Here is a 23857-nt window from a genome sequence, read left to right as displayed (position 1 = left end):
GTGTATGTGTATATATATGAAGGGTCCACGGGAATAACTTATGATGTTCTAATAGATAGTCAGTATTATAAAGGTCATGTCAAGTGAACAATGCCTCTCACATGTTAGTTACATTGTTTATAATTATCCATGTAATAATTATCCATGCTACAATATTTGTTTTTGTCTCCATATTTCTATAGGTACACACATGCACATAAATATATAAATACTATAATAAAGATGAACTCTTTATGCCTCCTGATGACATAGACTACTGTAATTTCTACCATCAAGACAAATGAATTAAAGGAACATTGCAAAAAAAGAAGAGTTATTTATTTATCTTTTAGCCATTATTATCCATAACAAAAATTATTTTAGTCTTTATCTATCTATCTATACAGGTTTGTCTGTCTGTCTATATAACCAACTACATGTGTGTACAAACAACACTTGCGGTATATTCCACCTTCACGAAACCACGGGTATTTGATATGGCATCAAACGTCATACAAGCAGAAAGGTCAATATTTGGTTTCTCAGGAGGGCTATTGTCACATAATATTGACTCAAGTTTGGAAATGCAATATCACATCCTGTTATAATAACTCAGTTATTTGATATATAAGCGCATGTCTGCTCCAGTTACTGGAACAGACATGCGCATATATAAAATTACTAAACTGGTAAACCGGAGGTTCAACTGACTTGACTGAATGCGTTTTGTGAGCCGTGTCTTGTGTGTTATGTATAAAAGGCGGACCGGGTCGCGTTTCTTCAGTCGATATTTGTAACCTCTTAGGTGATTTCCACGTGATCGTAACTGAACCGATAATGAACGTACACCCAAAACAGCCACTAACATAGGTTATGTCCAGCAGTCCAGTCAGCAATATGAACGACACAGACACCGAACGTTTGACTGAAACAACCAGGTGGTTGTGGAGAATATGCGGACCACTTATTTTCATTCCCGGATTAATCGGCAACTTTATTGCCATGTGGATTTTCATCAAACTGAAAATCACCTCTTCTAAAGCCTATTTTCATCTGTTTATTTTAGCTGTCACTGATACTGCAGTTTTGTTCACTAGCCTCGGCAGACTGTGGATTAAATACACGTTTGACTTAGATGTACGAGACCTTTCAGACGCAAGCTGCAAATTTCATCAATTCCTTACGTACACTTTCATGGATTTCTCTGGATGGATTCTGGTGTCTCTTTCAATCGAGAGGTTTATCAGCGTTTACTTTCCTTTCAAATTCAAAAAATGGTGCACCGTTAAAAGAGCAATGTTGAAATTAGTAGTTGTTTTTGTTTTGATATGTGCGATAAATGCTCACATGCTGGTGATGTACGGACGCGACAATGACGACAAGTGTAACATCAGACACGAGAACTTGCGTCAATACAAGGATTGGCGTCGTTACGACGCAGACATATTTGTTTGGATAGATTTGTGTATTTTATCATTCATTCCGTTTGTGATAATGTTTACATGCTCAGTGTTAATCATCCACAGGCTAAAATACCCGGGCATGGTTCAACAACAAGGTACAAAGAGACGTAAAACGTGGATACTGTTGATATTGGCAATAGTTTACATTTGTTTGTCTCTTCCTAACTCTATCACCTATCCCGTTAACGCCTTACTTCCAAAGAACTGCAGTTATTGCGATGTCCAGTGGGATCTTGCCTGGACGGGCACGTACCTGATACTCTTATGTAACTACGCCATAAATGCTATTATCTACACGAAGCAAAGCAAGGAGTTTAATAAAGAGTTTCATAAACTCATTCGTTGCCAGCTACTCAGGTATGTCTCTGTCTGTCTCTCTGTCTGTCTCTCTGTCTCTGTCTGTTTCTCTCTCTCTGTCTGTCTGTCTGTCTGTCTGTCTGTCTCTCTCTCTCTCTCTCTCTCTCTCTCTCTCTCTCTCTCTCTCTCTCTCTCTCTCTTTCACACACACACACACAAACACACACACACATGCTGTTTCTTTACCACCTAAAACCTCAGAATTCAATACAATGAGACTACCTTTATATATGCCCAGATTTCCTTAGTTTAACAGGCGGCGTATGCACATAACACAGTGTCCAGTGTTAAAGAATAATATTGTCAACAAAGCAACCTATGTAATAACATGGACTCTGTTACTTACCTAACTCTACCTTCATTAATAGTATTTAGCATGGTCATCTATAGAAAAACTAGTTGTAGAAGGATGCAAGAAGCATTAGACATTTTTAGATACATCAAACGTTTTAACGCTATTTTTCGTAGAATTTACAGCGGAATATTGACACAAATGTGATTAATAAAAACACAACTTTCAATGACGAACTAGGCCTGCCAGAGGGAAATTGGATTTGGTGATTGGATTTGGATGTTTTGATATTTTCGATGTTTTTAAACAGTAATTTAAACCCCCTAAATACTGATGACAGAACACGTTGATATTGACCGAGGCCAACGGGACATTTTGGACTGCTACAACATCCCCATTCGCAAACCACGGTCATTAAATGTTCAAGCACGAGATATCTGGCCTAAACGTGTTATATATCAATTACACATTGTGAATATGCTGTAGAGATTTTACCAGCGGGTTATTCACGTGTACAATTAAGAGCTTAAACCATGTTCTAACTGCAACCGATATCATTATACATTCCTTTCGAAGTTCATACCAAGCTATTTTGTAGAAATGCAAACTATAATTAAAGGAAACATGTCACGTAAACCATATTTGGCACCAACCATGTACAATTAATTATAAACTGAATCACCTAAAAAAATTTTTTATAAAAAATAAATTACTTAAAATATCTCCATAAAAGAACCCCAGATACGAGCTCTTAGCGGAAATTGCCGATCTTTAATGAGCAGGGCAATCACGAGGTCCGTGACGTCAGAGACGCGTCGCTTGATCTGAAGCCTTACACTTAAAAGCATTAGTCCGTACCACTCATAAAGAATCTAAGACTTGCACAGCTTACCAAAACAATGAGTGTTCGTTCGCAAAACGTTTTGCCGTATCAATATGAGCTGTTAGTAAATGAAGAAAGACACACATTTACTTACAACAGTGATACTGAAGACAAAACGGATAGCGAGTCGGAGGGTGGAGAAACTGATGGTGCCAGACCAGACCGGTCGACCAATTTACAGCCCGGAGCCCGAAAGTAACCCGGAGACAAAACCAAAACTCTGATGCTAATGCCGAGGTGTATACTGTTCATATTTAGCATAAAGATACACCTCGATATGATGTATTTAAATATGTAAAAAATATAAATGTAGGACAAACATTTTTTTTTTTTTTTTTTTTTAGAAAATATCGCATTTTTTATGTTCGGGCTGTACATAATGAAATCTGTATGCACAGTGTAAACAAACGCTCTAATTTACGACAAGGCGCTTCACTTTCATTAACCTGGCTTGTAAAACAACATAAATGACTTGAGAGTATAATCAACTTTTAAACTAAATATATTTCTATTTGCATCAATAGAACGAAATGGGGTTATAGTATTTTTCTCTCATAAAAAAAAGGAGCATATTATTAGGCCTATTGGTAGGGTGCGTTAGAGTAAAAACGACCACTCACGATACCCAAGTGATAATTTTCTTTTCTTTGGTACTACGTAATTGGTAAGTTTTGTAATTTTAGATGGGGAAAGTCTACTTAATCAAGGGTTTTACAGCATTATTTACAGTAATGAAGCAGGGCGGCTGATAATGTCCATTAACATTGTACTATAGTCGCGACAGGTTACGCCACAATACCCTGTGATCTTAAAAAAAACTGGCACGTATTTTGTACGTATGTCTAGACCGTGGTAATCACTTACCTGGTCGATACCCTGCAATATACACCTGCCAATCAGGAATCACATGTGCAGGCCACGGAAAGAAAGGACCAATTAACTAAAACAACACTCCGATTCTCAAGTCAGCCCGTGGATGAAACATAATAGTTATTTCGACACCGACAGTAGTGGTTTATTTTGTATTGAACTTCGTGTTGCTTTGGGGCTTCGGGCGATGAGGAACGTTTTTGTGACGTATTCCGCCCGAAGATTAAAAACATTATTTAAAATTGTTATTGTTTTCTACACGTTTTTTAAAAACATATTTAAATACATCGTACTGAGATGTATCCTCATGCCAAATCCCATGTTTGTATATGCCATATTTAATTACTTATTGACGTTTCCTTCTTCGGACGGTGAATACAGATTTTGTTATGTAGGCCTACAGCCCTAACATGAAAAATCTTTTTTTTTCCAAAAAAATAAATAAATAAAAAATTCTACATTTTTGTTTTAACATATATAAATACATCATGCTGAGGTGTATCTTTGTGCCAAATATGTACAATGTACACCTCGGCATTCGCAACCGAGTACTGTTTTTGTCTCCGGGTAACGTTCGGGCTCCGGGCTGTAAATAGGCCGACACCAAAGTACTATGCGGTGTTGGTGTCCAATCTTTTCTTTTGCGATAAAATACACGCGTCTTTCTTCGGATACAATCCTTTGGAAAACCATAAAAAAGACAATCCCGATCGTTTAAACTGTTTATTTTTACACCCAAAGGCCGCGCAGTACGGCACTGTTGGACTGAAAAGATCGTAAGCCCCTTACTCCATATATAAACAGTTAACAACAATGGAAGAGTACAGCGGCTCTGACGTCACTTCCCTTTTTTTCCGAACGCTCACGAAGAAATATGCATAAATCGTACTTTGATACTGATGAGCGTAATTTCTTCATTTTAAGTTAACTACACGTATTTTATTATAAAGTTATTTGTATATTATTTTTATATCATTTTTCTTTTAAAATGAGCTATAATATGGTCTCGTGTCATGTTTCCTTTAAAAGTATTAATATCGTATAAACAGTTTTTAAACTGTACAGACATTACTTCTACAAATTACACCTGTGGTATTATTATAGTATTACTAAGATGCAATGGAAATGTTGCTATTTGTTGAAGGAGGCCATGCATTTACAAATGTGTCACTTGATACCAACCCCCCCCCCCCCCAAAAAAAAAAACCCCACAGAAAAAACAGAAGAAAAAATGGGGCACGAAAAGAATAGCATATATATAGCGAGCATAACACAAATATTCATATATAACAAACACAACAGCAACAGCAACAGCAACATAAAAAACCAACGAAATGCTATTTTTAAAAATATTAATACGAGATTATTTAAAGGATCAATGCAGAACAACATTACACATTAATTATCCATAAGCAGCAGCAACTATATAAAATAATTGTGCTAATGGTCAGTGCAAAAACAACCACCACCACCACCACCATCACCACCAACAACAACAACAACAACAATAGCCGCACAGTCTAACAACAAAGAACTCCACCAGAAGCACTTCTCAGTGCAATAACACCAGCAACAACACTAACACAAAACGTTTATAACTGAAACAAAACAATATATCAAATGCAAATGGCAACAATATTTTGACATCATATAAATGAAACTATGTAAAAGTAACACAGAAATTCTCTCTCCCTCTTAAAATAAAAAAAAACAGTAACCCCCCCCAAAAAAAAAAGAAAAGAAAAAAAAAGAAAAAAGAAAAAAAAAAGCCGACAGCAGAAGCAAACCCAAACAAGTAACAAAAAGCTCTACCCCGCAAAACAACAACAAACTTAATAGCAAGATCAAGATGAATATGAAATACTTTAAATGTGAACTGAACCCCACTACCCCAGAATTGTTATGAGGCGAGTTCTTTCTTGCAAAAGATCAGATAAAAATGGTCAGCTGAAGCCGTTGGATAATAAAACAAACACACACACACACACGCACGCACGCACGCACGCACATGCACGCACACGCACGCGCACGCACACACTCACACACAAAATCTGGATTGGGTATCCCAATAATTTCATACGTAAGGAAAACATTTGTATTGGGGAAATAAAACGAAAGTTGACTTAATATAAATACTAGGCCGACCAGAAAGACATTTAATATACCACAACTATTATTTAATTGACAAAAATATATTTAATATTTAATTAGAGTCGTTAAAACTATCTGTTGATCGACATCATCTTAACAATCACCGATAACTCAGGATAGCCCCTTTAAAGGGACATACCCTAGTTTTTAAACACTAACGTATATTTTTTTACTATTGTAACCGTTTTTTGATAACTTAAATAATACTTTACTTAGATTTTATTGTTTAGATTATTAAGTTCCGTACATTCGAAGTGTTTTTGGTGTTTTTAAGGTCACAAAATGCATTTGCGTCTGAGAAGTAACAGTTATGGAGTCGAGTTTTAGTCTATTTTTAGAGGGTATCTCACCAATCGTAACATTATCCAAGTGTGTTACAGGTTTGTAGATTAACTGAACTTAGTGTTAGTTTTCACGGGTTGAAACTAGGGTATGTCCCTTTAATATGTAAGTTCAGAAATTGACTTACAGTCCATCTGTATAAAAATTATAATTCAACTCATAAAATCATTAGTAATTGGAACAATTCAAGTAATTATACCATAAGATAACATTATTATCATTCCTTTTTTCCTCAGGAGAATCTGTATACCCAGATGTCAGGAAAAATCTTTCAGAACACCGACACACATGAACGGTCACCATAACAGAATACAAAACTTGACATCTTCAATTACTTTATCATCATCGATGGGAGATAGCAGTTTTACCAACACATGCTCCAGTGCAGGTAGTCTAAATCATAGTTCACTGGGCTCTGTGAAACCCGGTGTGTGTAACCCAGCAGATATTCACTGCATTGAGGTGCATTGTGAGGCAGCAGAAAATCCTGCTACTGAACATGTCACTGGTGATGACGGTGGAATAATTACGAGGCGGGCTTTCGAGTCAAATTATGACAACTTACTAAAAAGGGCGGCTGAGCAGTCGGAAGGAAAACATAGCAATAATGATGAAACAGAGAACAGTGTTGTTGATACACTGAATAGTGTTGATGAAAGACAGAACAGTGCTGGTGAAACACTGATCAGTGTTGATGAAAGACAGAACAGTGCTGGTGAAACACTGATCAGTGTTGATGAAAGACAGAACAGTGCTGGTGAAACACTGAGCTGTGTTGATAAAAGTCAGAACAGTGTTGATGAAAGACAGAACAGTGCTGGTGAAACACAAAACAGTTCTGGTGAAACATTAAACAGTGTTGATGAAAGACTGTACAGTACTGGCGAAACACAAAACAGTTCTGGAGAAACACATAAAAGTATTGGTGAAACACAAAACAGTTCTGATGAAACACTGAAAAGTGTTGATGAACGACTGATCAATATTAATGAAACACAAAACAATGCTGGTGAAAAACAAAACAGTTCTGGTAAAACACTGGACAGTATTGGTGAAAGAGAGAACAGTATTGGCAAAACAGAAAACAGTACTGGCGAAATACTCAACAGTATTGGTGAAACGGAAAACAGTGGTGATGAAACACTTAACAGTATTGGTGAAACACTGAACAATATTGATGAAACACAAAACAGTGCTGTTGAAAGACTGAATGCTAATGGAGAAACACTGACCGGTGCAGGTAAAACATCAAAGAGTATTAGCGAAACAGAATACATCACTCGTTTGTAAACGAGTAAGTTACCAGTCGGTGTATTTACAGAACAAACGATATATTTTCTTCATATTTATGTTTTTATTTTATTTATTGATGTATTAATAAAATAAAACCCAATAAAATTTGTTTTGTTTAACGACAACACTGGAGCACATTGATTAAGTAATCATCAGCTATTGGATATCAAACATTTGGTCATTCTGACTCGTAGTCATCAGAGGAAACTCAATACATTTTTCCTAATGCAATAAGAGATCTTTTATATGATCTTTCCCACAGACAGGAAAGCACATACCACGATCTTTGACCATTTGTGATGTACTGGTTGGCACGAGAAAAAAACAACAACAACTCCAGTTCAATGGATTCACTGAGGAAACCTCCAATAATACTCTTATTAAGATTTGTTTGTTTTTCATCACATAATCTGAGGCACAGACAACACACCACAAAACAACAGAAACGTGAAAACTTTATTTGTACACAAGAATCTAATAAAAACCTTGTTTTTCATTGTACAAATACGTCTATAAAACATTTTTTTAATATACAAATACGGTTTATAAAACTTTGTTTATAAATAAATATGTTTTATATATGGCATACACACAAACACGTTTTATAGAGTTTCAAATACCTTGTTAGTCATCCATATTTAACATTGTTCTCAAATGGCGGTGACTCAATTAGGACGAAAACCTTAAAAGGTGCTAATGATTATTGGCAATGTAATAATGTTCAATAATGTTTTGAATACAGTTTTGAACATGATAAATGTATTGACCGTCCACATATTAAATCGATTTCGCTGGTTTGAAATCACATATTTCAGTGTTTCCGAGTTAATTATTACTATTTCAAAATAGTTTAAAACGCCATTCTATAGCATCAACGATATAGCTATTTATAATACACAGCTTTTTCTGGAGAAAGTTTATTTTGTTTAATGACATCACTAGAGCACATTGATTTGTTAACCATCGGCTATTGGATTTCAAACATTAGGTCATTCTGACACAGTCTTAGAGAGGAAACCCGCTATATTGTTCCATTAGTAGCAAAGACAGGATATCACATACCACGGTCTGTGATATACCAGTCGTGGTGCACTGGCTGGATCAAGAAATAGTCCAAATGGAACCACCGACGGGAATCAATTGTACACCGACCGCGCATCAGACGAGCGCTTTACCACTGGGTTACATCCCGCCCCGGCGTTTCTGGAATGCTGAATCAAAACAAATGCATATTATTCATTCTCAAGCAAACAAGATGGCTCCCGTAGCAGCAATATAAAAATAGCACGTACAGATCTTACAAACATCTTTATTATTCTTTTATTCCAGAAAATATTTTACAAGCTTACAGCAGTAAAATACAATGTTTCAGGCTACGGATTCCCAAAACACCTTGCCACAGGTGTGCAGGATATGCAGACACCAGGGCCTAATGCACAAAGGTCTCATAGGCTCTGCTGACAACAAAGCATCCTTTTTGCAAGTCTTTTTGCATTGCACTGTGATATCGCACAGTTGCGAGAGTTCAGTGAAGTAGGTCCAGCCAGCCGTTTTTCGGTAACGTTTGCGAACTATTTTGACTGGTTTCCGAAGTGGTCATTCTTTTAAACATGAAGCGCATAAACCAGTCAGGCGGACGTTTTTCTGCTCGGTCTGGCTTAACGCAGCCCTAATATCACCACTGTTATGTCAGTGATTGGTCAGTGCATGTCATCGCAGCTATATGTATTCCAATGAGCTCTGCTATTCCAGTTTTGATTGAGTAAACTAGTCTGGTAATGGCAGTCATGTTTGAGTGGTGCACGATCTGGAGAATGGCTGTCCTATAGACGGGGCACCAGACAGAGATTCATGGAATCAACCACAATTTTGCCAAATCATCATCATCATACTACTACTACTACTACTACTACTACTACTACTACTACTACTATTACTACTACTACTACTACTACCATACTACTACTAGTACTACTACTACTACTACTACTACCATACTACTACTACTACTACCATACTACTACTACCACTACTGCTACTACTACTACCACTAGTACTACTATCACTACTAGTACTATTACTACTACTACTAGTGCTACTACTACTACTAGTACTACTACTACTACTAGTACTACCACTACTACTACTAATACTATTACTACTACTACTACTACTACTGTTATTCTTATTCTTATAGGCATGTCATATTTATTCCAATGAGCTATGTCCTCCGCCAGTTTTGATTTAGTGAACTTGTTTGGTAGTGGCAGTCTTCCTTGAGCTGTGCAGGAAAGGTGTATTGTCCAGTAAAGGATTTTGGGAGTGGCTGTCCTCTTATAGACGAGACATTAGACAGAGTTTCATGAAATCAAGCACCATTTTGCAAACTAACCATACGACTATGCATTGTGCAGATATACAGTTTTATCGTTCAGATTTGCATATTGCCTCAACGCACGTGTTATTGGTATTGTTTTTTTTGTTTTTGTTTTTTTAAATGTCATTGCTTGGAGACCGTCTCAAAATTGCTCAACTACTACAACTACTACTACTAGTACTACTACTGCTACTACTACTACTGCTACTACTACTGCTGCTACTACTACTACTACTACTACTACTACTACTACTACTACTACTACTACTACTACTACTACAAGGCTCGAACTTAACGGCACCGACGGCAATTACCGTAGTTGAGATACATACATTGCCTTAGGTAAAAAAGCATCATCGGTAAAGAGGGGCAGGACGTAGCTCAGTGGTACAGCGCTCGCTCTATGCTCGGTCGGTGTGGGATCGATCCCCGTCGGTAGCCCATTGGGCTATTTCTCGTTCCAACCAGTGCACCACGACTGGTATATCAAAGACCGTAGTATGCACTGCCCTGTCTGTGGGATGGTGCATATAAAAGATCCCTTGCTGCTAATCGAAAAGAGTAGCCCATGATGTGGCGGTATCGGGTTTCCTCTCTCAATATCTGTGTGGTCCATAACCATATGTCTGACGCCATATGACCGTAAATAAAAATGTGTTGAGTGCGTCGTTAAATAAAAGATGTCTTTCTTTTTTTCGTTCTTTCTTTCTTTCATCGGTAAAGCTCCTCAACAATGGCAAAATGTATATACATATACCTAATCAGGGTTTTATTTCTAAAATTTGACTTGATGCCCATGGCATTGACTTTGAAATTTTTTGTGTCGTTTTACAAAACAGAAGAGGACATTTTCATCTTAATAAACCAAGTTCGATTTTAAAATAGTAATACTATACACATACATGTACTGGTTTATTCAAATTAATATATCTAGTTTGTGTTATGAAATGTTATGGGTGAAGGAAGAGTTGTTTGTCAAGTGTTACGTATCGATATCAAAATATATCTATATATAACAATAAACAAAAGGAATATCTACATTGATATTGGGAATATTTCAGTCCAACATTGGGAATAAAAAACGACGTAACCTTTTGTGAATGGTGGGCAATGATACTGATTATCAGAGCCTAAAAACATGGGTGATAAAACCTTTGATGGTGTACATTATGTGCCAATATAGTTGCACATTTGAAATATGTCTACGTACAACAAAATAACCTTTCAGTCATGTTTACATATACATTATGCTGAAGTATGCATTCAGCGAGTTGTTAACCTGTTAAAATACATATGCTATTAATAAACATTGATGAAGTTGAACATTTGTTGGTGATCTTTTGCCGTTCATTAGTAAATACCGGCCTCGGTGGCGTCGTGGCAGGCCATCGGTCTACAGGCTGGTAGGTACTGGGTTCGGATCCCAGTCGAGGCATGGGATTTTTAATCCAGATACCAACTCCAAACCGTGAGTGAGTGCTCCGCAATGCTCAATGAGTAGGTGTAAACCACTTGCACCGACCAGTGATCCATAACTGGTTCAACAAAGGTCATGGTTTGTGCTATCCTGCCTGTGGGAAGCGCAAATAAAATATCCCTTGCTGCTAATCGGAAGAGTAGCCCATGTAGTGGCGACAGCGGGTTTCCTCTTAGAATCTGTGTGGTCCTTAACCATATGTCTGACGCCATATAACCGTAAATAAAATGTGTTGAGTGCGTCGTTAAATAAAACATTTATTTCTTTCTTTCATTAGTAAATTGACCAGTTACCAGACACTCCGTTTTCCTGGGTCGTCGCACTACTACTACTCTAACTACTTGGGACTGCTAATGGCATTTTGAAAAAAAACCCCGTTTATTACATTACTGGAAAAAAAATCTGGTGATTTAACGTTCTATCTTCCGCGTCGAGATCTTTAGTAGATATAGACAGGTTATTGTTTGTGTCAGTTAGTGATTATTAACGTAGCATAATAAGCGCATCGTACCGTGCATACTGGGCTCATTATTTACGTTTCAATAAGTAAATTACCCATATTATGTATTTGCACGGATGCGAGGTATGTTTTCGTATAAAGGGTTTCGGTTTAAAGCTGTGAATACGCCTTGCCTACATCTAATCGAATAGGAAGAAACATATCTGAACAAAAGGTATTTAAAGTCACATTACAGAAATAATAAATGAACAAATAATTACTGCGTTGGCGTAATCAAATAAACACTGTACATGGTTTGGCATGCTGTTTAAATTATACGTATGCACACACACACACACACACACACACACACACACACACACACACACACACACACACACACAATCACACACACACACAATATAATTAAAGGAGGAAAAAATGTATATATATACACACATACATACATACATATATACGTATGTATTGATGTATGAATATCTGTATATTGTATGTGTGTCGAGGTTGACTGTTGCATATATACATAGATATTAACGCACTGGCGCAGGGAATAATTAAATCCTTTCTGGCCTCACAAATTGTCCCATGGCTACAATCTACGCGGTTGATCCCGCTTACGTGCATAAAACAGTGGGAAGACCTGACACTTTATAGTATGTATTGATGTATGAATATCTATATACTGTATTTATGCCAACGTAGCCTACCAATAGGCCTAATAATATACATTTTTTTCTTTCGATTTTTTAAGAGAGAAAAATACGATAACCCAATTTCGTTATATTAATGCAAACTGAAATATATTTAGTTAAATAGTTTATTATATTATCAAGTCATTTATGTTGTTTTACAAGTCAGGTTGATGAAAACGAAGCGTCTTGTCGTAAATGACTGCGTGTGTTTACACTGTGCATACAGGAGTTGGTCAGAGATGACGTCACTTTGTCTTAAGCTAGAATTATTCTGGACGCAACAAAAACAAAAGAAAATGGCTACCCCCAGTTCGCAAGAATAATCACGGTTTTTTTTATTAACTCTAAAATTATGCGTTTTTCATTTCTTACAGTGTCAGTATGTGTTGGTGGTCCGGGTATGCATCTTTCCAACACACACAGCTCATGTTTGAGTTTACTGTCCCTTTAAACAAATTCATTAGAAAGTAAACGCGTAAACTGAACTCCTTGTCCCGTAGAAAACTTTGTATCTAAAGCACAAAGTAGTATTTAGGAAGAAACGTGATGTAAGAAATAGTATTGTGTCGTGCTCGCATCGGTCATACATACTTGACCCATTCATTTATCTTGAAGAAAGATCCTCCACCTCAGTGTGTGCACTATTAGTAAACTCTGACGGTGCGCCATATTTTGGTAGAGTGCCATCAACTCAAAGAAACTATAAAATATATATTTAGACAACGAAATGTGATGGATATCATTTCGATTCTATGCAGAACTTTTATTAAAATTTCTTCGAGATACTGACCTTTATTCTAAATTTTAATATTACCTATCTGTGATATTTGTATTTTTGCAAGTTCTTTACACTGTGTTTTAATTTAACTGTTGATTTTTTTTATACTGATGGGGGTTCATCATTTAATGTTTACGTTTACCATAGTTTGACATCCAATAGCCGATATATTTTTCGTGCCGGGGTGTCGTTAAACATCTATTATATTCTATGCTTACTCCTAATGATTATTTTCTTGGCTTTCTAGGATTTATATGATGATGCAATATCCCTGTTAGGATGAGTTTGTTATAAATGAATTCATTGATGAATGAAACTCAATAGTGCAATAGTTAAGGCAAAATACGATAAATTACAATTTTCGTGTTCTCGCCGCCATAGCTGTGGCCATCTTGAAAAGAAATGATGTTGCAATATCTGTTTTGTCTATTCTAAAAAGGGTCAGGAGATGCTCTCCAGCGGAAAATATGAAAAAAAATGTTATCAAAAGCAATTTCAAAGGGAGATATGTCAGTCTCGCCCAGTATTTCCTAATACAAGCTCTATATGGCCAGCTAAATATGAAGCAGCCATTTGATGCTCTCAGTGAAGTCTAATTGAATGTGTCATTGTGATTAGCTCTTTCTGCGCTGATTGTCAAGAAGAACGCCAAACATTTCCAGTCGTTCATAAGATTGGCAACACATAGAATAAATTGAAATATAAGATATCATTTTCTAAATGTGATATGGGTCTTCTGTATGATGCTTACCCATTGAGCAGTCATTTGGTCCTGGGTTTAGCACATGGTCGCCATTTTGAAAAAACGTTAAAATCACGAAAAGAAATTATAGTTCTTTATATCTTTACATTGGGTCCCCCCCCCCCCCCCCCCATCGGATCAAGTGCTACACGACTGGCATATCAAAGGTATGTGCCGATCTGAAGAGTGTGTAAAACGTATAAAACATTTGACATTCAAAAGCCGACGATTAATTGATCAATGTACAATAAAGGTGTTGTTAAATTACTACTATTTTAACTCTCTTTTTTTTGTATACATAATATAGATACAAGTTTGGAAAATGCTGTATTATTTTGTTTTCACGATGATTATGGTTTAGATGATATTTAAGAATTGTCTGTTATTTGTGTTACGTTCTTCGGGGAATGAACAAAACAAAAATCATCCACAAACTTTGTGAATCATTCGCGCATAAGTTTGGGGATGATTTTGTTTTGTTCATACCCAAATGAACGTAAAAGAAATAACAGACAATAATTATAATTAAATTTGAAACATACTTACAAATAATCAAACACAAAGTTCATATTTTATTTTCAATTATTTGTTTGGTTCTAATTAATAACGCTCAATAAGTTAAAGTACCGACAACGTTATTTGTACGTTCATCGAGAAATGAACAAACTCGAATTGCAACGGCTGGATCAAGGAGATGACGTTAACCAAGGATTGTCTGTCATTTCTTTCACATTCATCGGGGTATGAACCATAAAAAATAAATGAATTTGAAAACTGTGTGAATCACAAAGACGTTTGCAGATGATTTTAGTTTTGTTGATACCCAGATGAAGGTAAAAGAAATAACAGACAATACTTATAATTAAATTTCAAACATATTTACTAGTAATCAGACTAAAACTTCATATTTTATTTTGAATTATTTGTTGGTACTTCAACAAAACTACCAGTATAAAGTGACGCCATCAGATTTGACTTTTCCTGGCGTTATTTTTACGTTTATCGAGAAATTAACAAATTGACCAATTAGATGGCCTTAATTTGTAATTATTCAGATATAAATCTGCAGTCAAATTGTATCTATTATGTTTAACAGAATTGGACTGAATGAATTTTGTGAGCCGTGTTTTGTATATTCTGTATAAGAAAAGACAGGCTAGCTCGCGTTTCTTCAGTTGACTTTTGTTATGTTCGAGTCAGTTATGAAGGTACACTCAGACAGCCGCCAATATGGGTGACTCCAGCTATACATATTGTATGATATGGGCTCAAGTTTGGAAATGCAATACGACTTCTTTTTATAATAAATCTAGCAGACATGCGCATATATACTAGTATTCATCTATCAACTACTTAAATATGAGGGGTAACTGACTTCGACTGAATGAGTTTTGTGAGCCGTGTCTTGTGTGTTTTGTATAAACGGCGGACCGGCTAGCATTTCTTCAGTCTATCTTTGTCATGTCTAAGGTGATCTCCAGCTGATCGTAGCTGAGCCGATAATGAACGTACACCCAAACAGCCACTACCATGGGTAATTCCAGCAATCCGGTCAGTATGATGAACGAGACAGACATCACAAGTTTGAATGAAACAACCAAGTGGTTATGGAGAATATGCGGACCACTTATTTTCATTCCCGGATTAATAGGCAACTTTATTGCCATGTGGATTTTCATAAAATTGAAAATCACTTCTTCCAAAGCCTTTTTTCATCTATTTATTTTAGCTGTCACTGATACTGCAGTTCTGTTTACTAACCTCGGCAAACCGTGGATTAAGCACACGTTTGATTTAGAGGTACGAAACCTTTCAGACGCAGGTTGCAAACTTCATCAATTCTTTGCTTACACATTCATGGATTTCTCTGGATGGATTTTGGTGTCCCTTGCAATCGAGAGGTTTGTCAGCGTTTATAGGCCTATGGATTACCAGAAATGGTGCACCATTAAACTAGCAATGTTGAAACTTCTAATCATATTTATTGTGATATGCGCTATAAATGCTCACTTATTGGGGACATACGGACTCAGTAATGATAATGTGTGTGATATCATAAATGAGGACTTTCGTCATTACGACGAAAATATATTTATTTGGATAGATCTCTGTGTTCTATCATTAATTCCGTTTGTGATAATGCTTACGTGTTCTGTGCTAATCGTTTACAAGCTTAAAAATTCGGACATGGTCCGACATCCCTCTCTTCACACTTCGTCATTAAAAAATTCAGAAACCAGTAAATGGAAGACAGTGAACAGAAACACGCCTAACACGCAGTTACTGGTTGTCTTGGCAATTGTTTACATTTGCCTGTGTCTACCTAATTCTACCACCTATCCCGTCGATAAATTACTAGTACATCCGAAGAACACCAGTTACAGCAGTGCCCAGTGGGATGTTGCCTGGACAGTTACGTATCTTCTACAGCTGTGTAACTACGCAATAAACACCATTATTTACACGAAACAATCCAAGAAGTTTAATGAAGAGTTTCAAAAACTGATTTGTTGCCAACTAATGAGGTTTGTATCCGTCTGCATTTCCCACCCACCCACCCCCCTCTCAAACACACACACACACATAGAAACACACACACACACAAACACACACACACACACACACAGAGAGAAAGAGAGAGAGAGAGAGAGAGAGAGAGAGAGAGAGAGAGAGAGAGAGAGAGAGAGAGACTCACACATTTACAGTTAACCTACTGATACATGTTATTTTAATAATGATATGTTGGTATATATATATATATATATATATATATATATATATATATATATATATATATATATATATATATATATATATATATACATATATACATATATATATATATACATATATATATACATGTACATGTACATGTACATGTACATGTACATGTACATGTACATGTACATATACATATACATATATACACATATACATACATACATACATACATACACGATATGTTTGTGTGTGCGCACACGTAAACCTGTGTATCTGAAAAAGAAAATCTTTAAAAGAAATGTTTTTAAACTTATCACACACATGCATATGCGATATACAATTTATAACACTCCGTTACGGTTACATACGCAACGATTCTGCATAGGACTCTACACAAAGGGCTTGTCTGACTCACAGACAACACTAATATTATCGTGATTAACGTACATACACAAAAAGATATCGGATACAGGAAGTCGTCATTTTAAAACGAGATATCTGGTTCAAACATGTTATATATGAATTACACGTTGTGAATATGCTGCAGAGATTTTACCCGCGGGTTATTTCCCAGTACAATTAAGAGCTTAAACCATTTTCTAACTGCAACTGATATCATTACAAAGTCCTTTCAAAGTTTACACCAAGCTACTTTATAGAAATGCAGAATATAATTAACACATTAACATTGTATAAACAGTTTTTAATATGTGCCCATTTTTAAAAAAAATTATACAATGGGGTTTTATTATACTAACATTGAGATCCGATACCAATGCTACTTTTATTGAAATAGGCCATGCATTTACAAAAGTGTCACTTAATACAAAACATGCCATACGATTAGAAAAAGAGTCGCTTAGATGCGTTCATAACTCAAAATTAGATTATTATTATGTAACAAAGACAACAGCAACATAGGATATTTATATATACTCTTCAAAAAAAGTAGGGGAACTCTAATAAGAACTTACAATTGCCGAAATTGTAAGGTATATTAGCTGTGGGGAATGGTTATACGATAATAATGAATTAATTGGGCAAACATTACAACCGGTAGTTAAGTATTACAGTAGGTTTTATGACCACCAAAGATCTTGAAGGACGATTGGGGTCAGAAGTGAAATTTGAAACTTGACATATGTTTTTTTATCAGTAAATCACAAATTCAAACAATAAAAATTACTAAAAACAAAAGAATAACAACTGTATGATTACCAGAATGAAAAAGATTGACAGACATAATGTTCCACAGTGATTAATGGACCTTCCTGGAAATTGTCAAAACCGAGAATGACACCCCACGCACGTGTACGGGGCAACTGCGTGATGCACGTGCAAACTATGGAATGTGTTTCGGTGTGTTGATAAACAGACCTGAACGTTCTTTACTTGGATGTCTGTGGTCAAAACGTATGTTTTAATATTTCAGGTTCCCCTACTTTTTTTGAAGAGTATATATATATATTTATTATCCACTTAGTTCAAGATATTCAGGGAAATATAACAAGTATGACCCACGTGTATCATAATGATTTCACGTGCACAACGAATGGCGTAATTTTGTGAAGCGACGTTATAACGTAATGCAGCTTCCCCAGTAATAAATATGTGTAAACGCGTATCAAAATGACGTCATTTCGTTGTCTCTTTTAGTTACATTTGACAAGTTTTGACATGGTCCTAGCTTGAGACAAGATAGATAGAGAGAGAGAGAGAGAGAGAGAGAGAGAGAGAGAGAGAGAGAGAGAGAGAGAGAGAGAGAGAGAGATATTATAAGAGTGTTTTTCGTTATCGTCAATATTATATACATGTATTACGAATAAAAATTATATTATGCGAGCCTCTGGTGATAGTAACGATACCGAAACACACGAGGGTAATAATCTCTTTATCATATAATCTCAAGTTTAATACAACATATGTTTGTACACTGTACACTCAACTTTAATTCCAGTCCCCTATTACTAGATATTTCAAATGACGTAAGCACATTGTGACGCGGTGTCTTTTTGACAGACAACTTGTCATGGAGTGGTGATTGAAATGTAATGATGAAGTACACGTATATAATAATGTGGTTGTATTGTTCATACCCAGATGAACGTAAAAGAAATAACAGACAATACTTATAGAATAGATGTTTAACGACACCCCAGCACGAAACATACATCGGCTGTTTGGTGCCAGACAAAGGTAAATGCAAACAAATAATGCCATGATCAACATCAATATAAAAATTCAAGAGTTAAATAAAATCACAGTGTAAAGAACTGTGTAAAAATACAAATATCACAGATAGATAAAATTAAATGTTATAATAAAAGTCAATAGTACGTAAGAAAGTAATAAAAGTTCTGGATGGAATAAAAAGGGTTCCATCACATTTCTTTGGCCAAATATATCTGTTCTAGTTTCTTTCATTTACACTCCACCACAATGTGGCGTACCGTCAGAGTACACTGACAGTGCTCACACTGAGTTGGAGAATCTTTCTTCAAGATAAATGAATGGGTCAAGTAGGTATGACCGATGCGAACACGACACAAGACTATTTAATCCTTCCTGCACTGCCTATAAGAGAACTGTCACTCTTCCAAGACTGGCTTGATAGCATGGATCTTGTTCGCAATCGCACCATCCCAATCATTTTGCCAAGTCGAAAAAATAAATTGGTTGATAATATGTTTAAAATCAGTATAAGGCACACCAACCCTGGCATGATGCAAATCCAAAGCCGAAATTTGCCTTTTCAATATGTCTCTTTTAGTTACGTTTGACCAGTTTTGACATGGTTCTAGCTTGTCAATCATAAAATTCATGGATAATGTGGATAATAAAGAAATTATTACACTCGCATGTGTACAATAATCCTGAGAGAGAGAGAGAGAGAGAGAGAGAGAGAGAGAGAGAGAGAGAGAGAGAGAGAGAGAGAGAGAGAGAGAGAGAGAGAGAGAGAGAGAGAGATTACAAGAGTGTTTTTCGTTATCGTCAATATTATATACATGTATTACAAATAAAAATTATATTTAGCGAGCCTCTGGTGAAAGTAACGATACCAAAACACACGAGGGTAATAATCTCTTTATCATATAATCTCAAGTTTAATACAACATATGTTTGTAAACTGTACACTCAACTTTAATTCCAGTCCGCCATTACTAGATATTTCAAATGACTTTAGAATATGTGACGCGGTGTCTTGTTGACTGGAAATGACGTCAAACCTCAATCACGTCATTTTGGATATTCTTACATAAAAATAAACTAATGCTTAACGTTTCTTTTTTCTGAAGGCTGGACAGCTTTCTGTGTAAGGTCGCTATTGAAATGCTTTTGAATGATGACCATGAATGCATACGTCAACTATAGAGTGTCACCGTAGTACATTTGTTTTGAATGTTAATACACGCAGCTAATATATATATATATGTATATGTATATGTATATATATATATACATATATATATATATATATATATATATATATATATATATATATATATATATATATATATATATATATATAGACACACGCACACACACAGACACACACACACACACACATATATATATATATATATATATATATATATATATATATATATATATATATATATATATATATATATATATATCAAAATAAAACAAACAAAACACACCATGGACAATACCGTTAGCGTTAACAGATATTATTAAATATAGAAGTTCTTAAACAGGTTTAGAAATGCATTACTTGACACGAGCGACTGGGTCCAGCATTGTAATCAGGAAAAGTCTGCTAACATAGTTAACAATAAAGTGTAGTGTAATGTTTCAACACGATTGCCGACTTCATGCGAACCGCAATTTTATTTTTCATCAGATCGACACATTGTAAACGAAAAGGTTTTGAACGAAGAGACAGAATTTTTTTAAATGAACTGTCGTAAAACAAAACTGAATTTACTGACAAAATAAGGATTAGGTTTGAACAGAAGCAAGATTGGGCGAGTCAACTACTCGCCAATGCCAGAAACTTTAGTGGTATAGGGGCATGTAAAAAAATACTCTCTCTCTCTCTCTCTCTCTCTCTCTCTCTCTCTCTCTCTCTCTCTCTCTCTCTCTCTCTCTCTCTCTCTCTCTCTCTCTCAACTCGTCAACAAGAGATGGCGGTGAAATATAAATTTAGTTTTACATTAACTATATGGAACTTTATGTAAAACGTTAGACGAACTCCATTCCCCTCGTAAATTAAAAAAACGACCCTTTATTACCCCACATAAAAACCCCAACCACAAAAATACCAACAAGAAATAAAAAACAAACAATAACAAACACAAACAAAAACTGTGAAACGCCAATGAGACATCAGCTGTGATTGCTGAACATAATTAAATTATATATATATTATAAGTGTAAACTGAAAACCCCCACCCCGAAATCTGTTATTAGGCGAGGTATTTGTGACGTTTCTCAAAATCAGACCAAAAAATGAAGACGTTAGATTAAAAACTATTATCAGCGAAGAACATTTATTCAATGTTCCACACGTTTCTGCTTCATACGAAATATCTCGAGTGATAATATTTTAAAATATCTCTTTCTATTAAACTATAAATACTATGATAATCGTTCTTTGTTCATTGCAAATAAGTGGCTTACATAAGCAGTTTACAAATTCACTGATAACCCAGCAATATAAAATATACATTATTCATAAGATATAATCATTAGTAATGGGTAAAATTAAAGTAATTATACCACAGATAACATTATTATCATTCTTTTTTTCTTCAGAAGAATCTGTGGACCCAGATCGCAGGAACAATCTTCCAGAATACTGAAGAACATGAACGGTCACCATAACAGAAGACACAACTTGGCAACTTCATTTACTTTATCAACATCAATGGGTGACAGCGGTTTTGCCAACACCTTCTCCAGTACAGGTAGTCTAAATCATAGTTCACTGGGCTCGTTGGAACCCAGTATGTGTAACCCAGCAGATATTCACTGTATTGAGGCACAATGTGAGGCATCAGAAGATCCTGCCATTAAGCATTTCACTGGTGACGAGAGTGGAATTACGAGACGCGCTTTCGATTCAAATTATGACAACGTACAAGAAAGGGCGAATGAGCAGTCGAAAGGAAAACAGAGCGGAGCTGATGACACACTGAACAGTATTGATGAGTCAGAGAACAGTGCTGGTGAAACACTGAACTGTATTGGTGAAACCGAGAACAGTGCTGGTGAAACACTGAACAGTACTGGAGAAACAGAGAACAGTGCTGGTGAAACACTGAACAGTATTGGTGAAACACAAACGAATACTAGTGTAACATTGAACAGTATTGTTGAAACACAAAAGAATATTGGTGAAACACAAAACAGTACTAGTGAAACACTTAACAGTATTGGTGAACCTCAAAACAGTACTGGTGAAATACTGAACAGTATTGGCGAAACACAAAACAGTGCTGGTGAAACACTGAACAATATTGGTGAAGAAGTGAAGAATGGTGAAGGAACACAGAATAGCGTCGATTTCGAATTGTCTAGTTACAGTGTTTGTACGAAACCTTTTTCAGATTGTGATGACGTAGTATGTTCCATGTCTGCTAAGACGTGCCAGACTCTTATTCATGTTTCACCCACGATTACAGAATATATCACTCGGCTGTAAACGAGTAAATTGGCAGTCGGTGAATTTCATGAATGAAAGAGAAACATTTTTTCTTCTTTTTTTAGAGGATCACGTAATCAGTTACAACCAACCGTTTTTCAAATTTTTGTTTTTGTGTTTGTTATTGATCATGATTAAATAAAACACAATAATATTATTTTTAAAGTTGTGTTTCTTCACATAAACTGGGAGAGTAAAAATACGAGACTAACAAACAACAAAACAACTGTATATATAAAACGTGTTTTGTTAATAATCAAGTATTTTTTATAAAACATTGTTTGTTTATAGACAAATACGTTTTATAAAGCCATGTTTATACACAAATACCTTTTTATAAAACATTATTTATACAGAAATACGAAATACAGAAATTTCAGAGATAATAGGTAGCTACTATGACTACCCTAGTTCCACACAAAATTCGAGGACCTTTTTTTTTACAAGTACCCCATACATGTTTCAAGCATAAGCCTACTTGACACAGTGATACTAGATGAAATAGCATTCCATACATGTTTTGCCCAGATGAAACTATTTTATTTTACAACCAACACACTCACATTTATCACCAATCACAGGACTTGTGGTGTTCACTTCTCTATCAAAAGTTGGGTGCACCTCGAACATTGACCCAGCCGGAAGTTATTTGGTTTAGTACTACCAACAACACCTGAAGAGACTCCTCTGGTCGATCACCAGTAGTATCTGGACACTCTTCAGTCATTGCCTCTTCGTGCTATCCAAATGATCTGTCCAGCGAATGTTTGCCTCGGGAAATTTAAAGGTCAATCATTCTCAAAACAATGGAAATTGTCCCCAGTAGCAGATACAATCTCCAAGCAGTCAACAGTTATTTTTAGGTCTGTTGTTTCTAGAAGAGGTAAGATCTATGCAAAATGTGGACTGAAACGTTTGCCATGACACAACCACACACCTGCTGATACATTTCTCCATCAAACTCAAAAATATAAACAATTAGGCTTAATTCTAACAGCTAAATAATGTTTTACCTGATCTGTCTTGAGCTGGGTACTTACTACGATATGTTCTCAGCTATCGAGTCATCCATAAAAAGAATGCTCTTTAACTGAACCATATGCACTGGACTTACAAGTCTAGTATGTAATGATGTATGTATATATATATATTATATCTTAAATAGCTAGAGTTTATAATGATATAGATTATTTACATAGTTTTCTTGAAAAACTATTTCTGTAGTCCATGAGATGATACCCCAAATTTGGCCAATTGGTACCATTCGAGGGCACGAAACATAAATATGCTTTTTTTTGTTAGATGTGTGTAT

The 23857-nt window shown here is 35.7% G+C and overlaps 2 protein-coding genes across 3 annotated transcripts; both read left to right on the top strand.

Annotated features, from left to right (window-relative positions):
- Positions 1 to 708: 708 nt before the first annotated feature.
- Positions 709 to 7735, top strand: LOC121375465 (putative leucine-rich repeat-containing protein DDB_G0290503). The gene is made up of 2 exons (XM_041502932.1): positions 709 to 1799; positions 6574 to 7735. The coding sequence occupies exons 1-2, from the start codon at positions 853 to 855 to the stop codon at positions 7625 to 7627; spliced, it is 2001 nt and encodes a 666-aa protein (XP_041358866.1). The 5' UTR covers positions 709 to 852; the 3' UTR covers positions 7628 to 7735.
- Positions 7736 to 15544: 7809 nt separating this feature from the next.
- Positions 15545 to 22702, top strand: LOC121376068 (lysophosphatidic acid receptor 1-A-like). Of its 2 annotated transcripts, none has more exons than XM_041503845.1 (2): positions 15545 to 16057; positions 21657 to 22702. In XM_041503845.1, exons 1-2 carry the CDS (start codon positions 15687 to 15689, stop codon positions 22543 to 22545), a joined length of 1260 nt encoding a protein of 419 aa, XP_041359779.1. In that variant the 5' UTR covers positions 15545 to 15686; the 3' UTR covers positions 22546 to 22702. The 2 variants fall into 2 exon arrangements, with proteins under 2 accessions (XP_041359779.1, XP_041359778.1); XM_041503844.1 differs by having other exon boundaries at positions 15546 to 16681.
- The last annotated feature ends 1155 nt before the right edge of the window (positions 22703 to 23857 follow it).

This window comes from Gigantopelta aegis, chromosome 6 (assembly GCF_016097555.1).
Source record: "Gigantopelta aegis isolate Gae_Host chromosome 6, Gae_host_genome, whole genome shotgun sequence".
Lineage (NCBI taxonomy): Eukaryota > Metazoa > Mollusca > Gastropoda > Neomphalida > Peltospiridae > Gigantopelta > Gigantopelta aegis.
This window is presented reverse-complemented; position numbering and strand designations above follow the sequence as displayed.

What these genes read in the sequence shown, in the direction of transcription:
- LOC121375465 (XM_041502932.1), top strand. Translation starts at nt 853, where the DNA reads ATGTCCAGCAGTCCAGTCAGCAATATGAACGACACAGACACCGAACGT. An exon ending in ATTCGTTGCCAGCTACTCAG is followed by an intron (nt 1,800 to 6,573) that starts GTATGTCTCTGT and finishes TTTTTTCCTCAG; the next exon opens with GAGAATCTGTATACCCAGAT.
- LOC121376068 (XM_041503844.1), top strand. Translation starts at nt 15,687, where the DNA reads ATGGGTAATTCCAGCAATCCGGTCAGTATGATGAACGAGACAGACATC. An exon ending in ATTTGTTGCCAACTAATGAG is followed by an intron (nt 16,682 to 21,656) that starts GTTTGTATCCGT and finishes TTTTTTCTTCAG; the next exon opens with AAGAATCTGTGGACCCAGAT.